General features: G+C 45.7%; 1 protein-coding gene across 1 annotated transcript in view; it reads right to left on the bottom strand.

The window, feature by feature from the left end:
* Positions 1–12,395, bottom strand: part of KAZN (kazrin, periplakin interacting protein) — a gene marked incomplete at its 3' end in the record, with an annotated part of 188,137 nt that extends 175,742 nt beyond the window's left edge. Inside the window, exon 1 of the mRNA XM_080358864.1 lies at positions 12,308–12,395. Within this exon, the coding sequence (XP_080214990.1) occupies positions 12,308–12,317 (10 nt within the window). The 5' untranslated portion in view covers positions 12,318–12,395. The remainder of the gene's footprint in view (positions 1–12,307) is intronic.
* Between the last annotated feature and the right edge of the window lie 4,684 nt (positions 12,396–17,079).

Raw genomic sequence — 17,079 nt, 5'->3', positions numbered from 1 at the left:
CCCAGCCTCAGGTGCATCTGCTGACAAAAATACAATGAAATAAAATCAGCAGGTCACAGAGGCACCAGCTGATCCACTTGCTTTGGCAACAAGACATCAAGGCCCCCACACACACCGGTTTCACATTTTCCCCAATTTAAATAATAATAATAATAATAAATAAACCCTCAAGGTGCTATCACAGCTATAAAAATGCCCAAGTATCTCCTGTACAGACGGACAGAGCACACACAATGTGGGATGAGGAACAGCAAGAGATGCTGCGGTCTGTGCTCAGCACCACAGAGAAGGAGGGAGCAGAGAAGTTTCCGGATGAGCCATCAGAGGGAAAAACTCGGGCTGAGAGCTGGTGGCTGTGTCTGAAAAGTGAAACATTTCTGTACCTACCAAAAACAAGGAACAACCTTCACTCCTCAGGTATGTCATGTGAAAAATGGGAATGAGCGAATAATATTTCATCAAGAGTGTTGCAATGTTTATTAATCCCTCACGCTAGTTGAACTAGTTAATAATACAGGAGTTACTGACAGCAATTCCCCAACAGGATTACCACTGAATTATGAGAGTAATTGTTCACCAGAACTTTATTTAGCTAAAACCTCTTCTCTGGCAAGAAATTCTATGTGCAGCTTGCCCTGAGCTTCAATCACATCATTATTCTGGGGTGAATTATTTCTGATGTGGGTAACTCCAAGCTTCCTTGGGGTGCTGCAAGCAACATCAAGTAGTAATTTCATTTTCCTTACACTCACCTGTGACACAAAGACTTCTGTCATTTCCTTGCTCACACTGTCCCAGCATCAATCCTTAATATGCACCAGGCAGAATCCTGTAATGAGTACAGCGCACGTGCTCCAGGCCAATTGGAGATCATTTGCTCTAACACCCAGATGAGGTTACACAGGAAGGTGTCCAGGCGGGTTGGAATGTCTGCACAGAAGGAGACTCCACAACCCCCCTGGGCAGCCTGGGCCAGGCTCTGCCACCCTCACCAGGAAGAAGTCTCTTCTCATGTTTAAGTGGAACCTTTTGAGTTCCAGTTTGAATCCATTACCCCTTGTCCTATCACTGGTTGTCACCAAGAAGAGCCTGGCTCCATCCTCCTGACACTCCCCCTTTCCATATTGATCCCCATGAATGAGTCCTCCCTCAGTGTCCTCTTGCCCAGCTCCAGAGCCCCAGCTCCCTCAGCCTTTCCTCACACAGGAGATGCTCCACTCCCTTCAGCATCTTTGTTGCCCTGCGCTGGACTCTCTGCAGCAGTTCCCTGTCCTGCTGGAACTGAGGGGCCACAGCTGGACACAAGATTCCAGGTGTGGTCTCCCCAGGGCAGAGCAGAGGGGCAGGAGAACCTCTCTGACCTACTGACCACCCCCTTCTAACCCACCCCAGGTCCCATTGGCTTCCTGGCCACAAGGGCCCAGTGCTGGCTCATGGTCACCCTGCTGTCCCCAGGACCCCCAGGTCCCTTTCCCCTACACTGCTCTCTAATAGGTCGTTCCCCAACTTACACTGGAACCTGGAGTTGTTCCTACCCAGATTCAAGACTCTACACTTGCCCTTGTTATATTTCATTACTTTTTTCCCTGCCCAGATTCTCAGGACACATTTGATTTATACCAAATATGGCCTATTTGATAAACCAAATGCTGGTGCTTGCCATCATCAAACTGCATTAAAGTAGCCTAATTAACCTGAAACAAACCCAAATTTGATTAGGCCACCTGAAACAGGTATCATCCTATCTTGCCACCAGCAGGAGACCAGCGATGGCTGGGAGGCGATGGGGAGCGCGGGGGAGCCCCAGCCCTGCGCCGCTTCTGGGTTTGATGCAGTACAAATGAATAGTTTTGCAACCACAAACTCAGAGCAAGGTGAATGAGCCTGGAAGGGGCTGTGCAGTGCAGCGAGCTCTGCCTCCCTCTCCTGGCCTGTTCCCAGAACATCAAAAACTTTGGTGAAAAGTGGAATTCAAGCAGCATTAGCCAGCTTCAGATATTTGTCCATATAAAATGCCCAAAACTTACAGATAAAAAAGCAGAGCCCTGAGGAAATCCTTCCCATCATTAACCTACTGACCCAGCACTGAGACTTGCAAAAAGCAGATTTTGCTGTGGGCCAGCAGCTGTAACAAATGTCCAACAAAAGAAAAGATAACAGACGAGCCAAAACACCAGTAATCCCTGTTTAAGATCACAAGCACGGGTATCAAAGCCTGGCAATTTCTACTCAGCCTTTCTTAAAAGAAACTATCGCAATCACACTCACTAATAATTGTAAACCTATTACAAAATGCACTCCCCAAGGGAAAGTGGATGAGGAAGCATCAATCTCAAGCCACGATTCCCTAATTCAATCTAAAGAAAGAAAGCAAACCTCCAGTGAACCATTATCAAGCATAAGGAAAGTTAAGTATAACAATATCCCTCTCTTCACAGGGAAACCATCACAGCACAGTCAATCAGCACTGGGGCATTCCCAGGTAAATGGGCTCAACCAGGTTATAAAAGCTAGAAGGGGAGGGGGAAAAGAATAAAATTCCACACTAAAACCCCTTTCCTACTTATTAGGCAAAGCAGCAGGTTCAGTCTGCATTTGTGTTTTTATGTGGATAAATATAAATGTATGCTTAATTGTTGGCCACACTTAAAGTATTGGACTTCCAGATATATCTGGAATACACTAAACTGCTCAAGATCTGTAGAATAATTAGCATTAGATGCAATTATGTTCATACAGTGACAATCTCGAGAAGCTCATTTGTATTTCAAACTTTTCTGTGTGTACTTTGCCATCAAAGCTGGAGATTATGTTGCCTTTGGTATTTTCCATGTGGTGAACACCATATTAAATGGGAAAAAGATCCTCATGAAACCACAGCATTCATTTTGGCCACCTCTGAGTCCAAAGAACATCAAATTTCAAATAAACCGCCCCCTGAGGCACTGCACTAGATCCAGGCGCCAACTGGACTCTGCCCCATTGACCACAACTCTCTGGCTTCTTCCCTTCAGCCAGTTCACAGTCACCTCACTACCTGCTCATTCAGACTGCACTCCCTCAGTTCAGCTGTGAGGATGCTGTGGGATTCTGTGTCAAATGCCTTACTCAAGTCAAGGTAGATCACATCCACCGCTCTGCCATCATCCATCCATCTTGCTATGTCCTCCTAAAAGTCAATGAGGTTGGTCAAGCATGACTTCCCCTTGGTGAAGCCATGTCGACTGCCCCTAATGACCCTCTTACCCCTGGTATGCCTTGAGATGGCACCAAGGAGAAGTTGTTACATCAGTTTCCCAGAGATGGAGGTGAGGCTGACCGGTCTTTACCTAAAAACAGGCTTTTGATAGGAAAATGGGGTCCGTACAGAGGCTGCACTGCACAAGGAGACACTGGCACAGCAGCCACTGGGGGTCAGCAGCACAGCACAAAGGACATTTATTTCACAAATACCAGGTTTTCTAGGAGAGTAAACAACCAAACAAACCAACCCCATCAATTTCTTCAAGTTGTGGGTACCAGCCACGTACACATTGATGGAGAGCTGTGTCTGAGAGGCTGGATTATTTAATAAGAATTTTTAAAGTCACAGATAGAGCTATTTATTAAAAGAGTCCTTTGGTATTATTACCTGCCTGCAGGTGAAAGAAAGAGAAGGAAGCCCAATTCCTTTGCACTCATAAAAACGACACATTGATGTAATCTGTTGTTTAACTGGAACCTTCCCAGACCAAACAGAGCCCTTGAGGCAGACCGGAGATCTTTAACACAGCAGGGAAAATCCCACGGCTCTCCTGCCGACCTGCTAATGCACTAGCCAGTGAAACTGGAAACCTTTTTAACAGTTATTGGAAGGAATAGCCCCAAAAAGTGCCTGGAAAGACCTTGCTACCTCAAAATTAGGACCAGTGGCGTAAGGAGAATATTGCAGACAAAATGTAATTTGCTCCAAGGGCAATTCACATGTCAGGGCAGGGTAAATACCTGAGCTAGGACGGGTGCCCAGAGCTCCACCTGCAGCAGCTGGGAAATGAGGATAAAACCAGTAAATTAACCTACCCAGAGCTCTGTGCTGCCACAGCCAGGTCACTCTTAATATTTCCAATTCACTTAAGGGAACAGAAGCATCTTTGCCCCAAACTACACCTGCCCCACAAAGCTTCCCGTCCGTTCAGGAAAGCACTAAACCCTTACTTAAAGCCCACAGAAATTACGTGTACACTCCCAGTAAAGCACACAATTGCTGTTTATCATTGAAACATGAGGTCTTTGTGTCAGCCGTTTGTCAAATCAGCCTTGAATATTAAACAGAGACCAATAAATCCAAGGGATCCTCTATGTATAAGAGCAATCCTGGCAACTGCTGCTTTGGCAGATTTAAGCGGGGCTGAAGGGGTTTGGAGGGTTTGTCCTGCCCAGGCAAACTGCAGCTGGAGGATACAGCTCTTACCTGTAATTCCCAGCCCCTCCAGATATCTTATCTTGCAGCTCTTAACAACCACATAGTTACATTATTGCTCAAGACCAAGAAAACAAAATTGCTGTAATAGCTGTGTTTGAATCAAGCATTACAGAAAATACCATATAATTGGGTTCTGGAGCGACAGCACAGAAAAATGAAGTACATCCTCTGGAGGCGTGGAACAGATGGAGAATGGTATATGAACAGAGAATAATCCATCAGAATTCTGCAGGTTTGCTTTCCCTGCCCTGCACAGCCTCAGCCAGGCTCATGTCTCTTTTCCTCCCCCCTCCCTGGCCACACAGAACCCAACATCCCATGGCCCTTTTGCTTTTGCATTACCCACTCTTGCCGCTTCACCCTTCCCGGAGGTGTCGCAGAGTCACAGCTCCATAAATCAGCAATCCTCAGCGCTATTTTTGGCAAATCTGAGGCCGAGCTGTCGAATTTTGCAGCCACTGAAGCACACTGTACCTTTGTTTCGGTGCCTGCAAAAATCAAGCTAATAACAAGCGCCTCTGTAAGATGATAACCTGAACAGCTCAAGTGAGGGGCAGAAACTATTTTTATCCATGCAGAAAGATGAAGTTTTATTTTGCTGCAAGCTCTGTGAATGCTCAGGGCATCAGGTGCCCTTTGTTTCGCCAAGCCTGTAGAGGCACACTCTGAATTCCTGAGATTTAACTTATTTATATTCTAACCATTTAGTTGAGGGCAGGAGTTTCAGCCTCCTCAACAAACAACGGTTGGTACTGGCACAGGAATATAACACATTGTGCTGCAGGCAGCAGGACAAGGGCACTTGGTCCCTGTAACGTGGACCCAGCAGCAGATCACAGCACATAAAGCTGGTGAATGTTGAGCACACGTACAGCAGACCATGTGGCATAATTGCATTGCTCAAGTAATTGGGTGATTAGGGGGAAAAAGGAATAGTAGAAATACAAATAAATTTAATTACCTGGAACTTACTCTCAAGACAACAGGCAGCAAAGCCCAGTTGGCAGAGCAGCACTAATGTAGAGCTTGTACCAGGATGGATGAATGGTGTCATTAACCAGGCTGGCGGCAATTTGCTGCAAGGTCATCATCTCCAGCTGCTTTACTGGGAGCTCTTAAAAGTGCTTTTTGGACCATGTCTTACAGAATGATATTGCAAAAATGCCCAGTGTATCAGCTGATAACACAGTCCTCATTTGCAACCCGTGACCCTTGGGACACAGCAATATTTTCTCTCTCTTCTGCAGAAAAACCATCATTTTCTCTATCCTAAACTGTTTTCTCATTACCACGCTTTCCTTCCCAAAACAAATGGAATTCAAATGTGGTTTCCTCATCTCATGTGTCTTCACACATTTTATTTCATTCAAAGCCAGGATAACATATAGATATTTCAAGAGTATTGTATTTTGGCTCTGTAGGAATGATTTGGCTCGGAAAGGCTCAGTTTCATCGTTCCAGCTATTGCATTAGTCTGGGTGATACAGCACAAAGGCAATACCCCAGCTTTATTCATTTGGATATGTTCTAGTTGAATACTTCCACTATTTCACATCAGAATTTGGGCAACTTTAGAATATCCACTTCCACAATCCTAAAAAAACCCACCTTCCATAAAATAGGATAAAGCCACAGCAAAGGCAAATATATTGCTTAATGTCTTTTATTCCACTTTCCTTTTAACAATGCATGGTCTTAAAATTGCCTCAAAGACCTCCAAAGAAAGGAAGGGTAACTAATTCATTTTCATAGCTGCAAATCTAATCATACACGTGTTTTCAGTTCATTATTTTGGTGTCATAAACATCTGATGGTTTCTTTCATTTTGAAGGAATTATTATATCCTTATACTTTGCTACTCATGAACATTAATTGACAAAACCAAATTTGTCCATCAGGAATGCAGATGAACACTACCCATAATTTAATCAGGAGCAAATCAGCTGGCATGTGGCTAGTCCACAGATGCTGTAATCACTTGTTCTCTCTATTGAGATGGCAGGGAACAAGTTATATTGAATTTATGCAAATAAAAATATTTTCAATATTTTCTTTCTGTTATCTGTCATTGGGGTTTTTTGTTTGTCAGATACTTAATGGCATATGGCAGTCCTAACATTCTGGAAAAGCTTTTCCTCTCAGTTTGAAAAATAAACCCCTCCTGCTGTGTATTATATGTGTAGATATAAGTACATATACAGAATTTCAGACTTATTAGGATGCCACAGTGTGTCCAGTTGTGGCCCCTCAGTTCCAGCAGGACAGGGAACTGCTGCAGAGAGTCCAGCGCAGCCACCAAGATGCTGCAGGGAGTGGAGCATCTCCCGTGTGAGGAAAGGCTGAGGGAGCTGGGGCTCTGGAGCTGGACAAGAGGACACTGAGGGGGGACTCATTCCTGGGGATCAATATGGAAAGGGGCAGTGTCAGGAGGATGGAGCCAGGCTCTGCTGGTGACAACCAGTGATAGGACAAGGGGTAATGGGTGCAAACTGGAACACAGGAGGTTCCACTTAAATTTGAGAAGAAACTTCTTCCCGGTGAGTGTGTCAGAGCCTGGCCCAGGCTGCCCAGGGGGTTGTGGAGTCTCCTTCTGTGCAGACATTCCAACCCGCCTGGACACCTTCCTGTGTAACCTCATCTGGGTGTTCCTGCTCCATGGGAGGATTGCACTGGATGGGCTTTCCAGGTCCCTTCCAACCCCTGACATTCTGGGATTCTGTGACTGTCACTGTCTTTTGTGCCCTGTGCAGCACCCACGTCACCCACAGCTTCCCAAGCAGAGTAGCAAAGGCACAATATTTGTGTGATTAAAAGGAGAATTTTGTAAAGCAATGAAAGATCTAAACAGCAAGTGAACTCCATCCACAAGACCTGGATCACTGTTTTCCCCCTGGGGATCACAGCGCTACCTAACAAAGTGAAGAGAGAGGTAAATGTCACTTTTTTATATCCCTAGTAACAGCTTATTCCACTGGGTGGAAAAGAAAAATATTAGTGATCTTCCCGTTTCATTTCTGTGGCCTCTTAATCTATTCAGCTCAGGCAGGAGCACATCAGCTGTCAAGGAGGATTTTTACTTATTGCTTTTCTGGGGAGCAGTAAATGACTTTTCCTCCTAGAGCCGGAGCTGGTCCCAGAGAGAATCACATTATCCTGCTCTCCTCTAAACCACAAAACTCAAAGGGCTTTTGGAGTAGTTTGTTTCTGATACATTTCTTGTCATCTCAGGAAAAAATAGGGGTTTGGTTTTGATAAAAAGAGACACCTTTTTCTACACCAACACACACGGTTATTTACCGTGACAATACCATGCACGAGAAGTTGGCAGAGATCGCGTCTCCACGTTCTCAAAGACCATAGGGATGAGCGCAGAGATTTATGGTGGTTTCTATCAAGCGGCTGAAACCTGCGATAGGACGTACACCCGGCTGACAGCTCCGGCCCAAGGGAGCAGACATCTCCAAGAGCAGGCGCATTTAGTTAAAGCAAAGAAAAAGCAACATTCCCCCCCTCCTTGTCACTGAATTTCTATGAAATAACAGGCCCAAATTTTGCAACGCTGCAGTAAATGATTTTCTGTTCCAGCCTCCTGCCAGCAGCCCAACAGCTCCCAATACCTGCACCAAGCATCACTGAGTTCACCTCACCTCCCTCCCCTGATCCCTGCTCCTTATTTCCCCTAAAAACCCAAAATCCACTCCTGCACAGACCTAACCTGCGGCACGCTAATTAAACAAGACCGTCGCAATCATATTTGCAAACGAAGTAACTTTTTGCTACACATCATCTTCTCTTGGGAGAGCAAACGAAACAACTTGTTTCCATGAAAGATTTATTACTGACTAATGCACGTAGGAAACCTAATGCGCCAAGTACCTAAGGAACGCGTTCCCAGCCTCGACTCTGTGTGGTCTCAAACCAACCGACCCAAGCAGATTTTATGCTGACTTGTTTTCTCTTGTTGTCCATGGGAGTCAAGAAGCGCTGTCACAAAGGTCTGAGCTCGTGTTGTACTTAAAGAAAGGCAGGACCAGCATACCAGGACACCAAGGAAAACTTCATCCAAATCACAAAGTACATAGCATATTGTTTTACAAACCATATTCAGACACCAAAAAGAAGGAGTCTTATGTGCTTTATTTGCAGCAAGATGCTGGACCAGATGAAATTCCAGGGATTTCACGCTGCAGGACAAATATATTGCACAAAGGTAATGCTTCGTGTCTCTCTCCTCACATTCCTCTTGAGAGGAACTGGATCAAGAGCTAAACTACAAATTGAGGGGACAAAGGCAAAAGCTTTGAGCTATGTTACATTGATTTCCGTAGAACTACTGAGAACTTTACATCATGTCCTTAATTTTCTGCTTGGTAGCCAAACCAAACTCGCATCCATTTGTGGAGCGACCATCAGAGGGAGATACGTATTACCCAGTATGTATATTTTGTATGTTAAGGAATGATAATGTGTAAAAGTTTCAGTGCAATGTTTTAAAGTCTGGATGATTTTCAAATTACTTAAGCTTGCTTGTTCATAGCAGTCACATCTTGAACCGAGTTCCTTATTTCATAACCAACAGAAAATTAACTGGCAAGATATTAAAAATAAATGGAGAGTCTAACAAGTCAGCAGCATCTGTGAGCCAAAGATTTAATGAAAATGGCAATTAATCTAATGGAGCAGTAAGGCAGAGAATAACACATGTCGATAAGTTCAGAAAACTGCATTATACCAAACAAATTGCTTGGAATTTGCCCACGTATAAAAATAGTGGTTTATGTTCTAATCCTAATTCTGCAAGAGAACACCCAACTCTCCTTGAGACCGGGTCTCGCTCCATATATTCAACACTTCACGGGAGGGCAGGGGGGAAATACCCTTCAAATTCACAGTCTCACTCATTTTTAGGCCTAGTACTGCCAATCGTAAATCTTTCAGACTTTTTAAATTCAGAAACTGTCAAAGGGAAAAAAATATAGAGCCTTTCATTTTGGTTTTAGCAAAATTTATAGCATGGATGTGTGCCAGATTCAATCCTATGCTTCAAGCAAGAAAGATCCTCCAGCATTGCCTGGTAGACAGGAATTTCAGCTGAGATCAGGGAGATTTAGGACCAGGTTCTGCAGCAAATCTCTTTCTCAATTACTCCTTTTGGAAATCTCCAGATGAAAAACCAACCAGCCTATCCATGAAACACAAACCTTCTTCTCTGAGCAATCCCAGACAGGAATTACAGGCCCTCTTTGGAAATTGCCCTCCTCTGAAAGGTGACTGTGCCCCCAGCCAACACCCACACATCTTTTTGGGCACCAGGTAAATTTAATACCTGCAACCACAAGGATTTACTGCCTTGGGAAACTGGAGCTTTGTCAGATTTATTACCTTGGTAAGGTAAGCAGCATCAGTATGGCAGGGTAAAATAAGATAGAAAACTGATTTTCAAAAGAACATCCTACATAACATACAGGTAAACCGTGTTCCAGAGGTAAAATAAAGAACAGGTACTTGTGCAAAGGACAAATCAGGTTTGGAGCAGGACTCCTATATAACAACATACTCTTTACACTAATATTGTAAATACCATAGTACATTCTAGGGTATTATGCAAATCTATTAAAACTTTGCATGAATAATCAGCCAATTAAGCAGAATCAGCTGAGAAGTCAACTTCCAATATATTCAATAGTGGTTTTTCAGAGCACATCACTGAAGAGCCGTGTTGGGCGAGAGGGGACACACGTTTGCACCAGGGTGGCACGGTACCCCTGGGGACAGTTACTGCCACATGAAACCTAAGGCACATTCTGCAAGCAGCCCCCAGCTCTTCCTGCAAGTGCTTGGGAGGTAAAGAGTCCCTATAAAGAAGGCAGAAGCTATAAAAAACATGAGATCATTCCAGGTGGTACCTGGAAGTTGTGCTGTCAAGTCCGTGATTTATTTAGAGTTCGGCATTTCCCCAGGCACATAGTTTGACATTTAGTTAAGGGCAGGACTTCATCGTTCAAGCACATCGCGGTGTTGTCAAAAAAGCCCAAATGTCACCCACAACAGTGATGTGGTACGGGGTGTCTACAAGTCTTGTTCGTGAAATTTGGGGCATATGGGTCAGAACTTGACTCCACAGAGCTCTTTAGAGATTGTTGTTGCAAAAGAATCACAGGGGACATGATTTTATGGTTTGCAAGGGCACCTGCACAGACCTAAACGATGCAGAACCATTTTATTGCTCTGTCCCAAATACTGTTTATTTGGTGGCATGGGACATAATCAAGTAACTGGAGCCTGGTGTCCCCAAATGTCAGCGATGTTCATGGCAGCCACCCTTACATCGCACTGTACCTTGTACCTGAAGGCTGAACATGCCTGAGACATCTAGAAAACCCTACTAAAATGATTCATCAGAAGGAAGAAAATCTTATGGTTGCGTTACTAAGGTGGGATTCACCAGACCCAGATTCACAGGCTTCCCCTCTGGCATCTCCCTGGGAGAAAGGGAAAGGAAAAGCAAACAACACTAAAATTACCACTTGTGTTTTCCCAGCTGGTTGGTCTTACGCATTTGGCAAACAAAATAGGGCTTTCTCACATATCTCTTCTTGATGTACTATCTGACATAATGGATCCACAGCCTTTGGACTGATCCCAGGCCATATAATATGAAACATTAATACCAAACCCTCTTAAAAAACTGCCTGACATTTCCTTGGAGGCAGCAGCATGATCGCAGGCTTGATTAACTGAGTAGTTGTCAGCTAACAAGTCGTTCTCCTAACTCAACCTCTGAAAGTCGTACAAGAAGCACAACAGAAGTCAAAGAGATCTGCAGCAAAAACCTTATACATCACACTTTGGATCTCACCATATAAATCAAAACACTACAATCCAAACATCATTAGTTGCAGAACTGGCTGTGAAGAAGAGAAAGACAGGACAGAACACTTTGGTGCATGTATCCTAGCAAATATGTTCTCATCACAGTAATAAGAAAGGCCCAAGTAAAACAAGCCCTCAAAATTCAGAGCAAGTGTTGTTACAGCATCTTTGCAAAACCTCAGGTTTTCTCCACAGCCACAAGTAAATAAATCCATCCATTCTCAGCCCTACTGTGAGTAGGGATAGGAAGAGACTGCAAGTCATGTGAAATTCATTACGCCCATCTATTAAACTTGGGAACTCAGGTATGAAGGAGGATGCTACTGCAAAGCATTGGGCACTAAATGAACCGGTGCTTCAGAGCACCTGTGCAGAGCAAATTCACAAAAAAGGGCAAAATTGGAAAATTTGGGTGTAGACATATTACACTCCCCCTCCTTAATACCCAAAAGGTGCAGGCAACAGATAATCAGGCACATCTGTAGGGATATTGCATATGGACAAAAGCAGCTGGGAAAAGGAGCTTCTGGTGCTACAGTAACACAAACAGCCAGAAAAAGCAAAGGAAAAAGATATTAACACCTTGTGCTTCATAGAACTGAACACCAAAGCAGAGACTCGCATACCTAGAGATGCAGCAGTCAACTCCAAACCAGCAAATCAACCTCCAGTTTGGACATCATTATTTTGAAATTGGAATAACTGCTATACATGTTGTGCATGCGTCTAAACGTAACGGCAACTTCCACTGCCAGGGGAAAAGCATCTTGTTCCAGTCCCATTGACCCAAATCATCCCAACCCTGGCCTGAAATTTGTAACTATTTGGTCACAAAGCTTTTCAAGTGGATTTGGGAGAAGTTGAGGCAGCTGTGCAAACGCAACAGGGGTCACTGCAGCTTTCCCTTTGGCCAACACGGGGCTTTGGGGAGGGTGGGAAGAGCCGAGGTTGTACACGCATGTTCGCTCTTACCTGCTTCCATCAGCTGGCACTGCTGCCCGAAAACTTGCGAGAAGGTGACGGGGCCCGGCGCGGAGCTGGAGGTCACCGGGGACGCGTCCATCGCGCTGCTGGGTCCGTGCTGTGGGTCATGTGGGGGGAACCAGCTGTGGGGAGACGCCTCCAGTGCCCCACAGCCCTCAGAGGGCTGGAGACCCCACTGAGCTGTTCTCCAGCTCCAAAAACGCTCCTTTCCCTCTTTTCAAGGGTGAGTTACAGCATACATGGGCTCGGTTGGGCGTCGTTAGTATTTTCAGCGTGATGTCCCTTGCAGGAGTTCTGTGGTGTCCTGGGCAGGGCTGGAGGCGTCAGGCCCTCGTTAGCACTTGGCAGGGATGTCTGACCCCCCCGGGGTCTCTGCCATAGTTACAGCAAGGATAAGAGTCTTTTTTCTTCTCCTTAGGGCACTGAGATGTCTAAACGCAGCAGCTACCTTGTCCGTGAGCGTGGGCACATCCCCGTTCGAGGAAAAGGGGGAGTTTCCCCTTTATGAGGTACCGGGGCCGCACGTCTGTCCGTCCGTCCGTCCGTCAGCCGGGGCCGCCCGGAGCACCGGGCAGATCTCTGCCTCTCGCCGGGGTTTGCAGCCCAAGGAGGTAAGAGGAGGTTTCCAGAGGGTGAAGCCGAGGGCTGAGCAGCTCCAAAACCTGCCGTCCCGTGCCCAAAATGGTCCCCGCGGCTGTGGGGGCTGCGCGGTTTCCCCCCCGCGCCGCTGCAGCCTCCGCTCCCGGGGGCTCTGCCGGGTCTCGGCATCAGCCCCCCCGCGGTTTATTCCTGCCTGCCAGCCCGCGCTCCCCTTCCCCCAGCAAAACAGGCGAGGGGGAGGAGACTGGAGCCGCCGTTAAATAACATTGCCCTGCTGCAGTGTCCCTCCCTCTGCCCCTGCCCTGATGCAGCGGAGGCTCCGGGAGCTCAGCTGGAGGCACATGAAGTGCAAACTCAGCCCGGCGGCACCGAGGGGACTTAACCCCCTCAGTCCTGCCACGGCCAAGGGAAGGGGGCAAACCCGGCTCCCAGACCCGCCGGGGCGATGCCCGTGGCTTTGCCGCCCATCGCGCTACGGTCACCACCTTGCTGTGAGCCCTTCAGTGTCAGCTCCAGCCAGGGCTGTTTGCAGGGAAGAAAGGCCAAGAGTTAACTCTCAGGACTAAGCCTGACACAGCTGATTCATCTTCATTTTAAAAACTCCCTCTGATGGAGATGCTGACTCCGGGCGCTCTGCATAATTTTGTCCTCCGTGAGTCATCGGTGCTTTCTTTGGGAAGCCGCTGGGAAGGTCACCCAGGCCCAGGAAAGCACACGCCATGACCTGGGCGCAAATACAAAACTGCCAGATTATAGCAACAGAAAGCCCAGGGTACATCACACAGGTCACCTGTGGGTAGCTCAAAACCCAGGTGAGACAGGGGGATGTTTTTAGCCCCTTTCTGCAGGCAGCTGAGGCCCAGAGAGGCAAAGGGACCTGCCCAGGGCCACCTGGAGAATGTTTAGCAGCAGAGAATTGAAGTCACGTTTCCCAATCTGTGCTGCAGGCTGAGCAGCTCCTCCAGCTCAACTGAGAGCTGGTGATGCCCATATCATCTCAGATTTATCATTTCATTGTGTCTACTCCCTCCAGTCCAAAGAAACGGGTCGATTCAGCACTTTAACAGCTGCTAGATTGGTTCTGTGCTGTGAAAGCTATCGTCTCCCATGAGATTGTTCCTTCCTATAATGCTTTAAATGGCCACCTCTAGAAATGTTTTCCCCCTTACCTGTTTTCGAAGGTCGTCTCCTTCCAAAAAAGCCACAGCTCTTATAAAAAGGAGTAATTAGCGCTGCTACACGTGACAGCACAGACAGATGAAAGGAGGTGTGTAGCTATTTAGTTTGAGAATATTTCAGAAGATTCTCACGCAGGGAGAGAATTACAGTTCAGCAACATCTCATCACTCAAAACTTGAGTGAAACTGAACGCTGTTTAATAAAACCAGGTGGGCCGCAACACCGCCAGAGGAGGTTGACATGGCAAGACAATGCTGTGCTATGGGGACAACAGCGATTTCTTATTAACAGGTCGGATTTATAATGCATAAGGAATCTTCAGATTTTCTGGGGCAAAAGAGCCATTTTTAGCCCGTGTGAAATTAATATTAATACCTATACTTCAGCTGTCCCCAAACCTGTTTGTTTCATCTGCTATTTTTAAAGAATGTGGCTGAATTAATGCATGGGTGATGAACGGCGGCCCACGGAGCTCCCTCAACAAACACGCCAAGTCCCACAGCCCCGGACAAGGGATAAAACTCCCCCTCCAGGCCTTGTGATGGAGCATGTCCTGTAACAGCGATACATGAAACAGGGACCATTTCTAGGAAGACAAAACCCTCCCATTCCGTGCCCTGCTCAAAATTTCTGCTGCAATTACCATTCGTGTGCACAGAGCTTGATAGACCAAGGTGACATTTCCATCTCCTCTCCTGCAGAAAATCCCGAACCGTTCAGCCATTTCAGAGCTCAGATATATTTGATTTCTACTTTGAAGGCTGCCTTTGCTGAAATAATAACAAATATCTCTCTTATGCGCTTTGTCACGTTACTTTATTGTTGTTCTTTACATGGCGGACGGACAACAGAGCTTTCCAGAGCGACGTTCGGAACCCGAGCGCCAACCAGGTAACACCACATCTGCACACAGGTTATATTTAATAAGCTTCTCGGCGTCGGCAGCATCAGGAGAGCACTGCAGAGCTACCGGTGTCAGCCTCGCAACATCCTACATGCAAAACCTGAGCTTCTTCCCCACCCTTCTCCTCAAATTTTCACAAGAACTTGTGACATTAGTCAAGGGCAAAACTTCACGTTTCATCAGCAGGCACGGGGGAGGTTAAAAATTTGCTGCAAAACTGTGAAATTCTGCCTTGGAACAACAAAAAAAAATGGCATACGTTCCTGAATTGAGTGCGAATAAAATATCCTCATTGTTCCAGAGAAATGACACCATTTTGAATTGATTTTTTTCTGCAAGAAAAATCAACTCCCCCACCCTTCCAAACACTTGTTATTTGAGGGAAAATGATGCAACCATGGGTTATTTCTTGTCGGTGGTGTGGATATTCTTCTGCCACAGCTTGAACCATAAGGGATCCTTCAAACAGCCCGGTACAATATAAAGCTGTGTGCTGTGGTCTCTTGGCTTGAGTAACATGGTATAAAACTTTAAAAACGGAGCACTTACAACCAGGGACATAAAGACGTGCTTTTAAAATTGTAAATACATATTTACAGGCTTGTGTGATAAACCAGAGTTTCTCTGGGCAAAAAAATGTTCGTCTATCACAACAATTTACACACTTCTCTCCTTGAGTTTGTCAGTTATTATAGTTAATACCGCTCTAAAACAGAGCAGCGAAAATAAATTGCACAAAAGTGACCTTACTAACCTCATTGGTATGCCTTAAAGGCACTAAACTCAGCAGCATCCGTGCCAGAACCTCTGTGATTTAACTCACTGTCGCTGGAAGTCGAGTGGATCTCAGAAGAACCGATTGTTTAGAGCAGGATTTGGGCTGCATGGCAAGAAAACTCTTCGTCAGCGACAATCCTCACGTGACCTGTGCAAATTTATACAGTAAGTGTCATTTTTGAGGGAACGCCTAACAAAGCTGCACTGGGAAAATCAAGGGCATGTCATATCATACCGGTCCCTTAAGACAGAGTATATTGGGGCTGGTTTTAATTCGCGCTTGCAAATGATGTCCAGACACGCAGGAAGATCATTCCTGTTTGAAAGAACAGGGTTTACCATACTGATGCTAGATGATGAGAAGGAGGAGAAAACGTCGAGAGAACATAAGATAACGCACAAAACTAAAGCGAGCCGAAGTGATTGGAGAGCTGTGTGTGCCCACCGGCTCCTTCGAGATACACGTAAGGCCAGGAAACTTCATTGCTGTGCTTTTTGACCACGATTTACCAAGCTGCCCAGCAGATTTGGATACTCACTCCTGACTAGTTTTAGTGAATCATGAGAATCTCAGTCTTCCAAGGCTGCTACGGAAAATTTCAGCCTTCACTTGGGATTAGTACATCACGTATTTCAAGAGGAAATTATTGCTAGCCAAAAGATCGAGGGGGGACAAATGGAGACTCCTCGCTCTTGGTGGAGCAGCCGGCAACAAGCTCAAACCACAAACCTCCGTCTCGAAGGTCTCGCCGTCTTGAACTGGAAGCATGGCTTCCAACTGAGGAGACACGTCGTTTGTTATGGCTCATCCAGTCCTCGGCATCTCAGCCTTCGCCCAAACCACAATTGCACTTAGAAAGCCTCCAATAGGGGTTTATCCGAAAAACCTGTCGCTAGATAATACGAGACCCCGAAGACCTTCTCTTTCTAACTCAAACGACATGTAGCTAAAACATTTTGACGGTGAACAATACCTATGTTTTTATTTAAAGCTTCTGTATTCATTTTGAACAATTTGACTTTCATCAAAACTATAAAAAAATCAACTGTTTTCAGCAATTTCATACATATATATATTAATATATGTGTCATATATATAGATATATATATAAAACTGATCCTTTTTTTGACTTTTCCAGGGTGGTGGGAAGCTGTATCAACTGGGCACTTGTTTCTTTCTCAACTAATGTGTGCGTACACAGATGTCTGCTGATCTGTGTGGAGTGCAAGACAAGGAGAGGAATTAATGGGCTGTAATAAAGGGGACACAGGGCAATTCACCCCCGTGGCCTCCTTGAAA

This window comes from Nesoenas mayeri, assembly GCF_963082525.1.
Source record: "Nesoenas mayeri genome assembly, chromosome: 24".
Lineage (NCBI taxonomy): Eukaryota > Metazoa > Chordata > Aves > Columbiformes > Columbidae > Nesoenas > Nesoenas mayeri.
This window is presented reverse-complemented; position numbering and strand designations above follow the sequence as displayed.